Source organism: Hemicordylus capensis, chromosome 13 (genome assembly GCF_027244095.1).
Source record: "Hemicordylus capensis ecotype Gifberg chromosome 13, rHemCap1.1.pri, whole genome shotgun sequence".
Taxonomy (NCBI): Eukaryota; Metazoa; Chordata; class Lepidosauria; order Squamata; family Cordylidae; genus Hemicordylus; species Hemicordylus capensis.
This window is the reverse complement of record NC_069669.1, coordinates 11,087,598-11,103,290: the sequence shown is the minus strand read 5'-3', so window position 1 is coordinate 11,103,290 and position 15,693 is coordinate 11,087,598. Positions and strand designations below refer to the sequence as shown.

General features: G+C 44.5%; 2 protein-coding genes across 2 annotated transcripts; one reads left to right on the top strand and one right to left on the bottom strand.

The window, feature by feature from the left end:
- Nucleotides 1–237: 237 nt before the first annotated feature.
- Nucleotides 238–4,727, bottom strand: LOC128336806 (olfactory receptor 2G3-like). The gene is made up of 2 exons (XM_053276997.1): nt 3,831–4,727; nt 238–2,997 (listed from the first exon to the last, which is right to left on the bottom strand). Exon 2 carries the CDS (start codon nt 2,982–2,984, stop codon nt 2,043–2,045), a length of 942 nt encoding a protein of 313 aa, XP_053132972.1. The 5' UTR covers nt 2,985–2,997; nt 3,831–4,727; the 3' UTR covers nt 238–2,042.
- Nucleotides 4,728–14,007: 9,280 nt separating this feature from the next.
- LOC128336586 (olfactory receptor 10A7-like) lies at nt 14,008–14,952 on the top strand. Its single transcript, XM_053276472.1, has one exon. It carries the CDS (start codon nt 14,014–14,016, stop codon nt 14,950–14,952), a length of 939 nt encoding a protein of 312 aa, XP_053132447.1. The 5' UTR covers nt 14,008–14,013.
- Nucleotides 14,953–15,693: the final 741 nt, after the last annotated feature.

Below are 15,693 nucleotides of genomic sequence, written 5' to 3'. Positions count from 1 at the left end.
GTTGATGATATTGTGGCTGAGGGTGATGGGATTTGTAGTCCAACAACATCTGGGCACCCAAGTTTGAGAACCCATATGTGCTAACTATAAGTAAAACTGTCGCTCGTTGATCATAATCCTGTTGTCCATAGCAGGGCAACCCGCTTCATAAAGAAAGCTGCTGTTATCCAAACGATTGCAAAGATTTCCATCATTTGCTTTCCTCAAGACCCAGAGAGAAGGATGCTCAGGTTCTAAGCAAAGTTGTACTTTTATTCCATGCAAAGGAATACATAAAATTCTGCACACAGAGCAACTAGATTACATAATAAGTTTACATTATGAAAATTCACCTTTTCCCCATTTGGGGGCATAATTTATTCTGGTTTTGCTAGTCATGGGGTGAGGCTAGAAGCTAGGCAGGGTACTGAACACGCCCCTAACAGTAAGAAATCTTACTCCCCCACCAATTTGGCTTCTAAGAGTCTGGTAGGCATTACGCCCACACTTTCAGGAATAAATTCACAATCATGGAGGGCTAGAAAAGAGTAACTTTATTAATGCAAAATTCTCAGGAGGTTGAATTCTGTGTTCAGTATTACCAGCCTGCACCGTAACTGAGCCACTGTTGGAGGGATAGCTGTGTTAGCCTTATCGCCGCAAACCCAACAGGGTCTTGACCAGGGCTGCTCAACTTGGGCCCTCCTGCAGAAATTGGCCTACAATTCCCATAATCCCTGGCTATAGCCACATGGCTGGGAATTATGGGAATTGTAGTTCAAAAACATCTGGGGGGCCTAAATTGAGTAGGCCCGGACTTGACACACCCTAAAGACCAATTGATTGATTGTGCCATCAGTTTCCCCCATCTCCAAATCTGCCGTCTTCTGAAAGCAAGGAAAGCAGAGCTTTCAGTGTAGCTCTTGACCAGTGTTTGAAATGGAGGGGGATACCAGGACACTTCTTTTCAGGTGGATGTCACTGAATCCAGATTCGCCATCCTGCTGCATTTTCCCTCTCACTCCAAGCCCTGGGCGCTTTCCAGATAACATGCTGTTCAGCAGTAGTTTACTTCAGCTTGGCAGGATATTCGTGAAACCATAAATTAAGGGGTATTGTGCAAAGCCACCAGCAGGGGAAACAGTCTTTTCTAGCTTATGTGTACCTCCTACAGCAGGAAAATACAGCTTGTTTTGTTTTGTTTTGTTTATACAACATTGTAGTACTCTAATGCAAAGTAGGGATGTGCACGGAACCGGTTCAGAGGCCCTTTATAGGCCTCCGAACCGGTTCAAAAGGAGGCCGGTTCGATGGTGGGGGGGTTGCTGCTTTAAGAGTGGGGGAGGGTGCACTTACCCATCCCTCTGCTCTTCCCCGGCCAGCACTACTTCCGTGCCAGCGTGCGCAGGCGCGTCGGATACTTCCAGTGGTATCCGGTCAACAGGATGGAAGGGAGGTACACTGCCACCCCAATTAACTTTGGAAAAAAGGGAATAGTGCACCATCCCCCACTCTTAAAGCAGCACACACACACACACACACCCGCCATCGAACCACCCCTGCCTGGTTCCGTGCACATCCCTAACGCAAAGATAAAACCCGAAAGAAGGCATTGGAAATGTAAATTGCACCTTGCTGACAGTGCAGGAACTTCAGTGTTGAAACACAGGCAGGATGGAAATACACTTAACGGACACGTAGTGACACTGTTGTAGGACGTAATCAGGAAACCGCCCTGGTCTCCCTAGCTGCATTCTTCTCCGTAGCTCCTCTTTGACGACAAATGAAGATAATGATTAAAGACAGCTATAAAGGCAGAGCAAATGCATAGTCAGGACAGCTGTTAGGACTGGTGTTCCCGATGCATTTCATACAAATCTTCACCAAGGGCATTTGCCATCTCTTTGTAAACAAGCTCAATAAAGCTGCAGTCTGACATTTTGGAAGGGGAAAAATATATTCCTGCGAGTTAGGAACTTTATTGTTAAGATCATATAGCAAACAAATTAGGACGTTTGAAAAACCAACAGTTGTCCTGGTAGATTTGAGTTCTCTGTTTATTCTTAAGATTCTTTGGTTCTCCCCAAGACTCTCATGAAGGCCTCCTTCACATCCTTGTTCCTCAGACTGTATATAATGGGGTTCAACATGGGATTGATCACAGAGTAGAAGAGAGAGATCAGCTTATCCTTCTCAGCCGAATAGCTGGATTTGGGCCTCATATACATGAACAAGCCACTCCCGTAATAGACGGTCACCACCGTGATGTGAGCGGAGCAAGTGGAGAAGGCTTTCCGTTTCCTGTCCATGGAGGGCATTCTCAAAACGGCTACCATGATGCGGACGTAGGACAGCAGGATCAGGACAGACGGCAGGAGGAGGGTGAACGTGCTCCCTGCAACCATCATGACCTCGTTGACTGAGATGTCATCGTTGGGACAGGCCAATAGGAGCAGGACCGGAGCCTCGCAGAACAAGTGGTCAATGACAAAGCTGCACAGAGAGTGCTTCATTGTAAAGGATGGGACCACCGAAAGCATGAAGCTGCTAAACCATGCCATGACAGCAAGCACAAGGCATACATTCTTGTTCATCACCGTGGAATAATGCAGGGGGTTGCATATGGCAACATACCTGTCGAAGGCCATCACCATGAGAAGAAGACACTCGGCTGCCGCCAAGAAAAGTGTGATGTACACTTGTACAACACATAGGTGATATGAGATGGTCTTCTTTGGAGCCAAGAAGTTGATGAGCATCTTGGGGACCACGGCAGATGTGTAGCAGATGTTCAAGAAGGCCAGGTTGCTGAGGAAAAAGTACATGGGGGTGTGGAGGTGAGAATCCAAACAAGTCAATGCCAATATGGAGATGTTTCCAAAGAGTGTCATGAAGTAGACCATAGACAACACCACAAAGAGGAAGATCTCCAGTCGAGGGTGTCCAGAAAACCCAAGGAGGATGAACTCTGTAAAAATAGTGATATTCCTACTTCCCATGCTCATCAAAAGTACTGAACTGTAAGCGCAAGAGGAAAGAGAGACTCATGGGACCAGATATGAATATGAATACAACAAATATTTATATACCGCTTTTCAACAAAAGTTCCCAGTTATAGACATTGCACAAAAGATACATGAGCTATTACTAGGAATATTTCTATATAGCTTTTCGACAAAAGTTCTTTAGACAATTTACATAGAAAAAGAAATAATAAGATGGTTCCTTTCCCTTTTCCAAGAGGGCTGGTAATCTAAAATAAATACAAGGTAAGGCACCAGCAACAGCCACTGGAGGAATGCTATGCTGGGTTTGGATTGGGTCCATTACTCTCCTCCTGTTAAATATAAGAGAAACACCACTTTAAAAGGTGCCTCTTTGTTCAGTTAGCAGAATGAACTCTCTGACTTTTTTTTCCACATTTTTGGAGTGGATCAATACAGAGAAGTTATTTAACACTTTCCCTTCTTGTCATGTTGTCAATGTCCACTTGACATTGTAGACTCCACTCAACATCTTACGTCCACTTGACATCTTAACTCAGGTCTGCTGCCAGATATCCACTCAGTAGAGAGAGCCATGGTGAATCTTGACTCTCTGATGAGTGGATCTGTATAACCCTCGTGCTTGCAAATGCCTGTTTATTACACTCATGCTTTAAGTGTTTAGCAGATCCTTTTAAATAATCTTAGCCTTCAAAATAGAAATCAAATAAATAAATAAATAAAATGCCAAGAGATGCTACTGTATCATTTTGTTCCTCATTAATGTTGTGAGTCACCCAAAGCAGTCCTGTATTGGGGTGGGGTAGCAATCTGGTAGAAACATCGTAAATATGAATGAATTCATACCTTCATGTTCATCCTCATCTGGAGATGGCAGCACCAAAGACATTGAGAGCTTTTGCCAGGGAATCGAGGAAGAATGCATTAAAGACCAAGGGATCCCCAACACAGAATAATGGCTGGGCTCAACAGATTGCAGTTTTACATCCTTTTGTGGAAAGCAGTCAAATGCGACTATTCAAAAGCTCTCTTGTCACTGCAAAGAAGAATTATTAAGATGCAGCCCCCTGTGAAGGAACAGAGCCAGCAAACATTGATAATGAACTATTGGTAAGCTTACATATTCGACATATTATGTAGAATATAACACTTACAGTTCCACATATATGAAGGCTCATGGAATTATATGACCTTTTGGAGACTTCAACATCCTTCTGTTCATGATTACTCTAATCACAGAATGCCCTGACAATTTCTTTCTGTCCACTCTCTCTACTCCAGGCATTATTTTATGCATCTCTACCACGTCACCCCATAGTCACCTGTTTTCCAAACTAAAAAGCTCCAGATGCTGTAGCCTTGCCTCATAAGGAAACGACACCTGATCATCTTGGTTGCCCTCTTCTGCACCTTCTCCAATTCTGCAATGTCCTGGAGAACATTGCAAGACGACCAGGACTGCATGCAGTATTCCAAATGTGACCACACCATAGATTTGTATTAGGGCATTATGATATTAGCATTTTTATTTTCAACTCCCTCCCTAATGGTCCCTAGCATGGAATTAGTGTTTTTCACAGCTGCTGCACATTGAGTCGACACTTTCAACGAGCTGTCCACCATGACCCCAAGATCCCTCTCCTGGTCAGTCACCGACAGCTCAGACCCCATCAGTGTATATGTGAAGTTGGGGGGTTGCCCCAGTAGGCATCACTTTACACTTGCATCATGTTCTGCACTTCATCACTCACCTCCTTCATCCAAGCCCAGATTAAGTAGACTGCAAATTCAATGCACTGTTATCAAAAGGTGGTTTTTAAAAAACCACTAACAACTTGGTACGTTGAAGAAGAGTTTGAAGAGGCTTGGAGAATGTCTCCCAATTTCTCTAGTGAGAAATCAAATGCTTCTATCAATGCAGGAAGAACACCTTTTACTCTCAGAAATTGAAATTGCTTCACTTCACTTGCTTCACTCATACAATCTTTTTTTGCTAAAATTGCCCCAGAGGGCAAAGCTGTGATTAAGGAAAATGTCCCAGTCCTCTGTTTTAGGAATCTTAAACCCTGGAGTGTTGCTCAGAATGCTTTGGGGACCAGGTCCCCACAGGCCTATCTAATGACATCACTCCCTGGCACCCAGATCCACCGTTCTTTGGTTTCCATAGAAATATATATTGTTGCCTTCAACAGAATCAGACCACTGGTCCATGCATGGGGCTAAATTAAAGTTGCTATTTTGAGATTTTAAAATATCTGGTCCATGGGCATAACATAGGGAGCTGCCTTATACTGAGTCAGACCCTTGGTTCATCTAGCTCAGTCTTGCCTACACAGGCTGGCAGCAGCTCCTCTGAGGTTACAGGCAGAAGCCTCTCTTCGCCCAATCTGGAGATGCCAGGGAGGGAACATGGAACCTTCTGCATGCAAGCAAGCATGTGTTCTTCCCAGGGCGGCTGGATACCCTAAGAAGAATATCTTCCAATGCTCAAACATGTAGTCTCCCATTCAAATGCAAACCAGGGCTGACCCTGCTTAGCAAAGGGGAGCATTCATGCTTGCTACCACAAGACCAGTTCTCCTCTCCTGAATGAGTCAAGGACAGGTCAGGGGCAAAAGGAAACTTTTCTTCCAGGATACAGGACAGCCATGAGGTGGTTGATGATGCATAAAACGTATTGTGAGACAAAAGTTTAAATCCCCAATCCCTACTATATACTATATTTACCTGAATCCAAGACTAGGTTTTTCCCCCAAGTTCTTTGACATTAGAAATCAGGGGGCCATCTTAAATTCAAGAGCACTTCTGCTTCACCATGAGCCCCACCACCTGTTGAGATCATCTGGAGAGGTTCGTCTGCGGGTGCTGGCAACTACTCAAGGACGGGCCTTCTCCGTTGCAGCCCCTGGACTTTGGAATGCGCTCTCTGCTGAAATAAGAGCCTCCCCATCTCTGGCAACTTTTTAAAAGGCACTGAAGACACACTTGTTCACCCAGGCTTTTTAATGAGATGTATAGTTTTTTAAAAAACAAAAATAATACTGGGTTTTAAATGTTTTTTATGTTTTAAATGAATCTGTTAATTGATTTGATTTTTTAAATGATTTTCATTGTAAACCGCCCAGAGAAGCAAGTTTTGGGTGATATAGAAATATTTTAATAATAATAATAATGACTCTTATTATTCTTAAGAAGAAGAAGAAGAAGAAGAAGAAGAAGAAGAAGAAGAAGAAGAAGAAGAAGAAGAAGACAGCCAGTAACACCTGACTGTGTAAATAAATTAATAATAATAATAATAATAATAATAATAATAATAATAATAAGAAGAAGAAGAAGAAGAAGAAGAAGAAGAAGAAGAAGAAGAAGAAGAAGAAGAAGAAGAAGAAGGACTCGATGTCTGGATAAAACAAACCAGTCAATAACACCTGCCTGACTGTGTAAACAAGAAATAATAATAAAAAGCAGTATATCAAAATTCCAAAAACCAAGCAAACAATTCCCAGGGTTCTCCATACAAAGAGAATGGCTTCTCTAAGCCAATTTTAAAACTGCGCTGTGTGAATATGCCCCCAGATTCACTGTCACCAAAACATCAAGATGTTTCAAGTGATGCCAACAACAGTGAGGAGCACGGAGACAATTATCTAATTAGCAGTGGACAAACCAGCAGCAATGGGTTTCATTACTGCCAAATGTTTTCAGAAGCAACAATCATTTTACAGTTGCAAACAAACATTAATAAGTCCAAAAGGGCCCTATTAAAAAGTTTATGATCTAATCTTGCCCAAACTTTGCTGCTGCCCAAACTCTGCCGTTGAGACTGGAGGCAGTGAGAGGAAATTTAGCATAGCACAATGAATAATTAACCTATGGCATGGGCCTTCAACCTTAGGTCACCACATGTTGGACTACAACTCCCATCATCACTGGCTGTTGTGGCTGGATGATGGCTACTAGAACAGATGGCTTTCAAAGGACATTAAGTAAATTCATGGAGGAGGAGAGACCATTTTGCAGATCTATCCTCCTCCATGAATGGCTATTAGGCACAATGGCTAAATGGAACCTCCATGTCCCAAGGTAGTATACCGGAACATACCATTTGCTAAGGGATAATATGGCACAGTTTTAGTCAGGGATTATGTAGTGCAGCAACTTCCAGGGACCTGAGGTTGGGAGGAGAGCTGTTCTTGTGGTAGCAAGCATGAATTGTCCCCTTTGCTAAGGAGGGCCTGCCCTAGTTTGCATTTGAATGGGAGACTACATGGGGATGTAGTCCTTGGGAGGTGGATCCATAGCTCAGTGGTAGAGCGCTTGCATGCAGAAGCTTCCAAGTTCACGCCCTGGCAGCATTTCCAAGATAGGGCTGAGAGAGACTCCTGCCTGCAACCTTGGAGAAGCTGCTGCCAGTCTGTGTAGACAAATCTGAGCTAGATGGACCAATGGTCTGACTCAGTATAAGGCAGCTTCCTATGTTACTATGGGAATTCCTGACACAGAAAACAGGGTGGTCAACTCTGACTGAAGCTATTCCTGGAGGTTTCTTTTGCTACATTTTTCACAGTATCAAGCCATTGAGATGTCCAGGATGGCCTTCAACATGAGATGTGGCAATCCTAGTGAATAATGAAGTGTGCAATGGACTAAGTGTCTGACTGAATAGAAGGCAGCTTCCTTTGTTCTTATGGCAACTCAAAAGTCAGGTGAGAAAGATTTAGAAGAATTGTGCACCTTGGTATCACTGCATGTAAGCACAGTCCCTCAGGTTACTGTAGAACTAAGCATCAAGGGAAGATGGCACAGGAGGACAGGGAGGGAAGTTATCTGTGTAAGAAGTAAACAGATTCTTATATTGTTGATCCTGATCCATTTCTTCTCACAACTTGGTACGAACCAGTATTATTATGGAGTATTATCCTCCATAGATTTTTTTCCATTTGTTATTGCCCTTTCAGCCATTCCATTTGACGGGGCATAATATGTATAAAATCCACATCTTTTGCAAATTGCCTGAACACACTGGAAGAAAATTGAGGACCATTATTGCTCACAACATCTTCAGGGATCCCATGTCTTGCAAAAACAGATTCACACTGTACAACCATTAATTTATTAATCAGATTTTCCAAAAGACAAACTTCCAGGAAATTCCACCAGGGAATATTCTCTTTTGAAATTTAAAAGTATCAATTTCTACTCTCCCCCATGATCTCAGAGTACTTTATATAATAGATTAGGCTCCTTACAGTTTCTTTCTGTAAGTCCGAAAAAGTGTATAAGCCTGTACCAATCTACATACTTGGCCCATAAATAGCATCCCTAGCTCTTCTCTTCTCTTTGAGTTATTTGAGTTCTATTCCCAGATGACTCTCATCTATTTTATTCGACACATCATTTCTTGGTTTCAGTAGCACTACTATCATTCTTTTAAAAATAATATCTTCAAAAGCACACAGTCCTCTATCATTCCAGGATGGTCTAACTCAGGGTTGCTCAACTTTGACCCTCCTGCAGATGTTGGCCAACAACTCCCATCATCCCTGACTATTGGCCACTGTGGCTGGGGATGATGGGAGCTGTAGTCCAAAATGGCAGCATCTCCAGGTAGGGCTGGGAGAGACTCCTGCCTGAAACCTTGAAGAGGCACTGCCAGCCAGTGTGGGCAGTACTGATGAGCTAGAGGAACCAATGGTCTGGCTTGGGATAGGGCAGCTTCCTCTGTTCCTATGATCCGACTTGGCATAAGGCAGCTAGTTATGTAGTGTACACTGGCATGTAAATGCACGCAGACACAGCCTGCCAGTTCAGTTTTTTCCAACTTTTCCCAGCCCTGAAATCCAACCTTGGCCTCTGTAGTGGATAGACTCTTGGAGTTGGGAAAGGTGGTCTGGTGGGGCTTAGCTGCAGAAGGTTACAATAACCCTAACCGCCTTGAGATTCTCTTAATGAAAGGTGGTATCAAAATCTAACAATAAATAAATGCAATAAAGGCCACTCTGCTCTAGAGCTGTACATGAGTGGCGCCAACAATGAAGTCCTATTTGAAAGCCAGGGGGCTGGGGGCTTCTAAATATGCATGATTTCCCCTTAAGGGCACATTCTTGTTGTGATGATCCCTGAAGACTTTTGCAGTTGAGATCTCCCAAACCCAAGATAGTAGGTTTTCCCCCCAGTGTCTCTCTCACTAGAGACGAGAGAGAAGTGCTTCCCATGAGTAAAAGCACTCTTTCCCCCCTGAAAGAGTTTGGATCCATCCTCACTTCATTTCTTCCATAATAGCTTGAGATCCTGGCGACTCCTTGAGCAGAGAGCAGCGCTCCGCTGAGTCCATCATGTGGCCAGCTGGTCTTGGGACTTGGGGTTGTTTGTTTCTGCAGATCTAGAGGCTGTGGACTCGTTGCTGAGATTATGCCGCAGACATGATCATTCCAGGTAAATGGCGGGGAAACAGAAGGAAAAGGGGAACTATTGATTTGGTGTCTTATGCCCTGATTTTCTTTCCAGTTGCCAATGTAAGAGCTCTGGCAGCAATGGAGGCTGATTTGTGAGCTCAGCTTCAGACATGACGTTGAATGTGCATACAGGTGCCTGGACACATGCGCACATGTCTGTATGATTGACTGTCCATCTGCTCCTTTTAAAGAACAGTTTAGGAAGAAAAGGTGGACGCTGCATGGTGTGGAGAGAGAATTTTTCCTCCCTCTCTCTCACCACTAGAACCAGGGGTCATCTCATGACGGTGATTGCCAGAAAATGTAGAACCGAATAGGATCTGGCTTTTATTTCTTTTTAATCCCCTTTGTAAGAATATGCTTTTTGAATTTACTGTAATTTTAATAATTAACTTCAAGAATTAATCTTTTCAAACCCACCCATAATCAGCTTTTGTGAGGGGCATTTTCAGCAAGCTACATGGATACACTATTCTGACAAAATGCATTCATAGGTGTGCATTGACCTCTGGATCCCCCCAGAGGTGCAAAAGATTATAAGTTAGGCTGCCCCTTAGAAAAGAAAGGAGATTAATGGTCCAGCCGATGCTTTGAATGTGAAATTGCCCCCAAAGAAGCTTTGCACAATACAGTCTTTGAAAATGATTTGGGGAATTATCATTTTGTGGGAGCAAACGATAAATGGCTTCTGAAAGGGTAGCCTTGTTAGTCTTACAGCGAAAGTCATACAACGAATCATGTAGCACTGTAAAGACTAACACGTTTGTTTAAGCCTAAATTGTTTTGGATTGGCCCAAGAGTATTGGCAGCTTAGGCAAAGTCTGGTTTTGTGCGCCCCCAGCAGAGAAGTGAAACACCCTTTAACTTGAGTCAGGCAAGATGCCTGTTTGCAATGTCAAATGGCCAGCACACATATGAGCCCTGTAAGATATGCCCCTTAGGGGATGGGGTCGCTCTGGGAAGAGCATCTGCCTGTTTGCATGCAGAAGGTTCCCAGTCCCCTCTCTGGTAGCATCTCCAAGATAAGGCTGAGAGAAACTCCTACCTGCAACCTTGGAGAAGCTGCTGCCAGTCTGTGTAGACAAAACTGAGCTAGATAGACCAAGGGTCTGACTCAATATATGGCAGCTTCCTGTGTTCCTATGTACACGGTCTCATACTAGCTGGAAGAAAAGCAGGATGTAAATGTGCTAAATGGAACGAAATTACTGTGGTTTATCAATCTGGGTCAACCACAAAACTAGCAAAGGGAGAGCTGGTCTTGTGGCAAGAAAGGTAAAATTGTGCCGTTGAGTCGGTGTCGACTCCTGGCGCCCACAGAGCCCTGTGGTTGTCTTTGGTAGAATACAGGAGGGGTTTACCACTGCCATCTGCCGTGCAGTATGAGATGATGCCTTTCAGCATCTTTCTATATCGCTGCTGCCAGATATAGGTGTTTCCATGATTAGCTCTAGCCCTTGTAGAAGCGGAGTTATGGAGCAAAACATGCAGTCACTATTCTGCTCACAATTTATTTTCAGGCCAATTTAACATAATATGCAAATTAGGTACCCAGATTTGGAAAGCCAAATGTGGCAACCTAGGAGTGCACACGGCTCCTGAAGTTGAGTTCCATGTGGCGTAGAGCTGCAGGGACGGACAGGGATGGAGTCCAGGTACCTTTCCCCCTGCAGTGTCTCAGCATGGACACGGAGCCCTTGGCTTTCTACATGGAAATCACGTGCTACTCTTGCTATTCATTACCATTCTTCCTGTCTTAGGGACTTTGGAAGCTGCTTCATACCGAGTCGGTCCATCTAGCTCAGTATTGTTTATTTATATTTATTCAATTTATATACCGCTTTTCATTAACATACCCCCAAAGCAGTTTACAATATTATTAAAACAATGCATATTTAAATAACAAAGCTACAGATGATCTCAAAAATTAAAATACATAATACAAAAGTACAGATAATATAAATATAATCTCTCTATAAAAATTTAATAACCCATAAAACAATACTATATAACACAAAGCAGCAGCAGTAAAAACAGTGCTCTCATTCAAAAGCCTAGGTGAAGAGCCACGTCTTTACTTTTCCCCTTAAAACTGTAAAGGAGACTGAGGAGCGGATTTCAAAGGAACATAGGAAGCTGCCATATACTGAGTCAGACCATAGGTCCATTTAGCTCAGCTTGTCTACACAGACTGGCAGCAGCTTCTCTAAGGTTGAGGGCAGGAGTCTCTCTCAGCCCTATCTTGGAGATGCTGCCAGGGAGGGAACTCGGAACCTGCTTCTGCTCTTCCTAGAGCGGCTCCATCCCCTGAGGGGAATACCTTACAGTGCTCACACTTCTAGTCTCCCATTCATTTGCAACCAAGGTGGACCCTGCTTAGCTAAGGGGACAAGACATGCTTGTTACCACAAGACCAGCTCTCTTCCCTTTCAGCCGGGCGAACATTCCAAAGCCTGGGGGCAATGACTGAGAAGGCCCCGTCCCACGTACTCGACAACCAAGCCTCTCTCACCATCAGCATGCAGAGCAGAGTCCCCTCTGATAGGTCAAGTGGGCAGAAACCCTTGGGAGCAGTCACTCTCCATGGTCCTTCTGACCCTTCCTGGAGATGCTGCCAGGGACTGAACCTGGGATCATCAGCATGCAAGTCCTGTAGTGGACTAGTGTCATGGCATCCTAAAACATATGACAGGAAATGCCCACTGAAATGCACTGCTTCCTTCCAAATGGCCATGGAATGCATTGAATTTCCGAATGGCCAATGGCCGTTTGGAAACTCCATGCATTCCTATGGCCATTTGGAGGGAACCAGTACATTTCAGTGGGCATTCCCTGCCATCCATTCTAGTCAGTCTACATGACTCTAACACAGGCCTGCTCAACTTAAGCCCCCACAACTGTTTTTGAACTACAGCTCCCATAAGCCCCAGCCACAGTGGCCAATAGCCAGGGATTATGGGAATCGTAGGCCAACATCTGCAGGAGGGCCAAAGTTGAGCAACTGTGCTCTAACAGAACCCCCCAAATTATTGCATCTGAGGGGTGTGCTATAGGGGTGGGCGTGGCCATGGAGTATGGCTGTCGGGGTGGATGTGGCTATGGGGGCTGTCCTGGAAAGCACCCGCACTTCTGAATTTGTGGCTACATCACTTCAGGACACTTGTTCTACCCAATTTTTTGTTGTGTAAACACCCCTATACTATTTAACCACATTCTTCCAGAAGGCTCATGAACCTCTTCCCCAAGCCCAGAATTAGTGTGACATTCGGAAGGTTGATGCTTTCATGCCCATCTTGGGGATTTCCTGGAGGTATCTGCTTGACCACTGTGAGAAAGAGAATCCTGGAATGGACGGAGCTTTGGTCTGCTCCAACAGCACGCTTATGCAGAACCCTTCACAGTATAAATTGATCAATCAGCTAGGCCAGTGGTGCTCCAGAGGTTGCTGAACTACAGCTCCCATCATTCCCAGCCACAATTGTCTCCAGGATGATGGGAGTTGTTGTTCAGGAGCAGAAGCTCAGGAGCAGGAAGACCACTGGTTGGGAAACCCTGAACTAGGCCTTTAGGTGGTTAATAGGTGCATCCTGTAATAGTTAAGCCAAATTATTAATTAGAAGGCTTGTCAGATGATAAATTAGAAGGCTCACAATTTTGGTTCTGCTTTTGTTACAGTGAAAGGGAATGAAAAATAAAAGTGTGAGGTTGTCTTTTCCAGATTAAGAAATCCATCAATGTTGCAGAAAGGCAGGCCCCTGTATTTAGGACTTTTCAAAGCCAACTACTCAGTGGCCAAGCCAAGTGAGAACTGCAACTTCCCTGCCGGGCCTTTCATTTATCTATAATACACTGTCTACATTTATATTGCTTGAGATACTGCACTTATGCTCCGAGCTATCATATTTGCAATTCAGTATCTTGGAGCTTGAGCTACTGAAACGAAAATTCCACACACATGTTCACAACACGCAGCATGACGTTTCAAGTTCAAAATAACAAGCACGTTTGTGTTAAGTTAATTAACAAGTGAAGGCATGTGACTAATGAACTAAGCATTCTTTAATTAGTTGCCAGCCCTCATTAGAGAACATCAGATTGTGACATTAATATACGCTGACACTGAATTACCCTTTCGCAGGGATCACACCGCTCAATAGCAGAAGGTCCTAAGTTCAGTCCTCAATTAAAAGTATAGCAATTAGCAGGACTAGGAGAGTCTGTTGGAGCAGATAGCACTGGACTGGATAGGCCAATAAACCCCTGCTAACTTGGCAAAGAGGCACCTTTTAATGTGGTGATTCTCTTTATTTAGCAGGGGGAGAGTAACTGGCTCTTTCCACCCCCAGCACAGGACCTCCAGTGACTGCTGTTGGCGTTTATCTTATGTTTCTTTTTAGACTGTGAGTCCTTTGGGGACAGGGACCCATCTTATTTATTTATTTGTTATTTCTCTGTATAAACCTCCCTGAGCCATTTTTGGAAGGGTGGTATAGAAATTGAATTAATAATAACAATAACAACAACAATAATAAAACTATCTTGTTCTCCCTCCTGCAGGTTAACATAAACTCTTAAGGATGACCAAGGGGAACTTAACCATCATTACAGAATTTATTCTTCTGGGGTTTTCTCTATCCCCAGCGCTGGAAGTCTCCCTCTTTGTGTTATTCCTCGCCGTCTACGTTATCACTCTGGTTGGAAATATTGCCGTGATCACGCTGACCAGCCTGGATGTCCACCTTCAAACGCCCATGTATTTCTTCCTCTGCAACCTGGCCGTCTTGAATATCTGCTGCACTTCGGCCGTAGTGCCCAAGATGCTGGCTAACTTCTTGGCAACGAGGAAGTCCATCTCCCCGGCCCTTTGCGTCGCTCAGATGTACATCAGCCTGTTCCTAGGGGCGGCGGAGTGCATCTTCTTAGCCGTGATGGCCATTGACCGCTATGTCGCCATCTGCCACCCGCTGCGTTACGCCGTGCTCATGAACAAGCGAGTGTGTGTTGGCATGGCCGCCGGGTCATGGATCATGACCTTTCTCGGCTCAGTGGTGCCTCTCTCCGCCTTGCAGCTCCCTCTCTGCGGCTTCAACGTCATCGACCACTACTTCTGCGAAGTCCCGGCCATGCTCCAGCTAGTGTGCGCCGACACTTCCGTAAGCGAGAGCGCCATGTTCATGGGGGGCATTGCGACTGAAATATTCCCCTTTATCCTAATCCTGCTCTCCTATATACGCATCATGGTGGCCATCTTGCGCATCACCTCTGCCAAGGGCAGGCAGAAAGCCTTTTCCACCTGCTCGGCGCACCTGATGGTGGTGACGATTTTCTACACCACGGCCATGCTCATGTACATGCGGTCCAAGGAGCAGCGCACTGCAGAGCAGGACAAGGTGATCTCGGTCTTCTATACCATCATAAACCCCATGATCAACCCAATCATATATAGCTTACGCAATGCAGAGATCAAGAGGGCTCTGACAAAACTCGTCGGGCGGACCAAAATGGCCCAGGGGTAAAGGTCTCCTTGAAGGGTCTCCTTGAGGGTCAAGCACTTTCCCATCCTTTCCCAACATGTTTAAGTTGACCAGCTTGCTGGCTCAGCAAAGCAGAACCTCTGGTTTAGCTTGCCTGTCTGGCCACTCGCGATACTGAAATTAAATTAGGCAGACCTGTTCATGGCACAGTAGGACATTTCAAGGTCAAATACCAGCTTGACTCTGGCAAATGTTTTCAAAGGGGGAGAGAAATGCAAAAGCTATTGACACACACTATACATGTTGAAGGCTGAGATACTGGAATTAAAGTTGGTTTGCACATTCAGCTTACAATTCCATGTTTCAAGTTAAAATATTAAGAACATAGAGAGCTGCCTTATTCTGAGCCATGCCATTGGTCCATCTAGCTCAGTATTGTCTACACAGACTGGCAGCAGCTTCTCCAAGGTTGCAGTTCTGCCTGAAGATTCTAGGAAGTGAACCTGGGACCTTCTGATGCAAGCAGATGCTCCACCACTGAGCTACGGCCCCATCCCCTATAGAGAATAGCTTACAGCTGACAACATCCACATGTAGTCACCCATCAAAATACAAACCAGGGCAGACCCTGCTTATCAAATGGGACAGTTCATGTCCTCAACTTCATGTCCAGTTCAAGTGTCCTTCACCCAGTTAACAAGGCTCTGATTATTTGTATCCGACCCTTAGGAGAGGAGAGCAGGTCTTGTAGCAAGCATGACTTGTCCCCTTAGCTAAGCAGGG

Excerpts from the sequence above, each read along its gene's own strand:
- LOC128336806 (XM_053276997.1), bottom strand. The coding sequence starts at position 2,984 with ATGAGCATGGGAAGTAGGAATATCACTATTTTTACAGAGTTCATCCTC.
- LOC128336586 (XM_053276472.1), top strand. The coding sequence starts at position 14,014 with ATGACCAAGGGGAACTTAACCATCATTACAGAATTTATTCTTCTGGGG.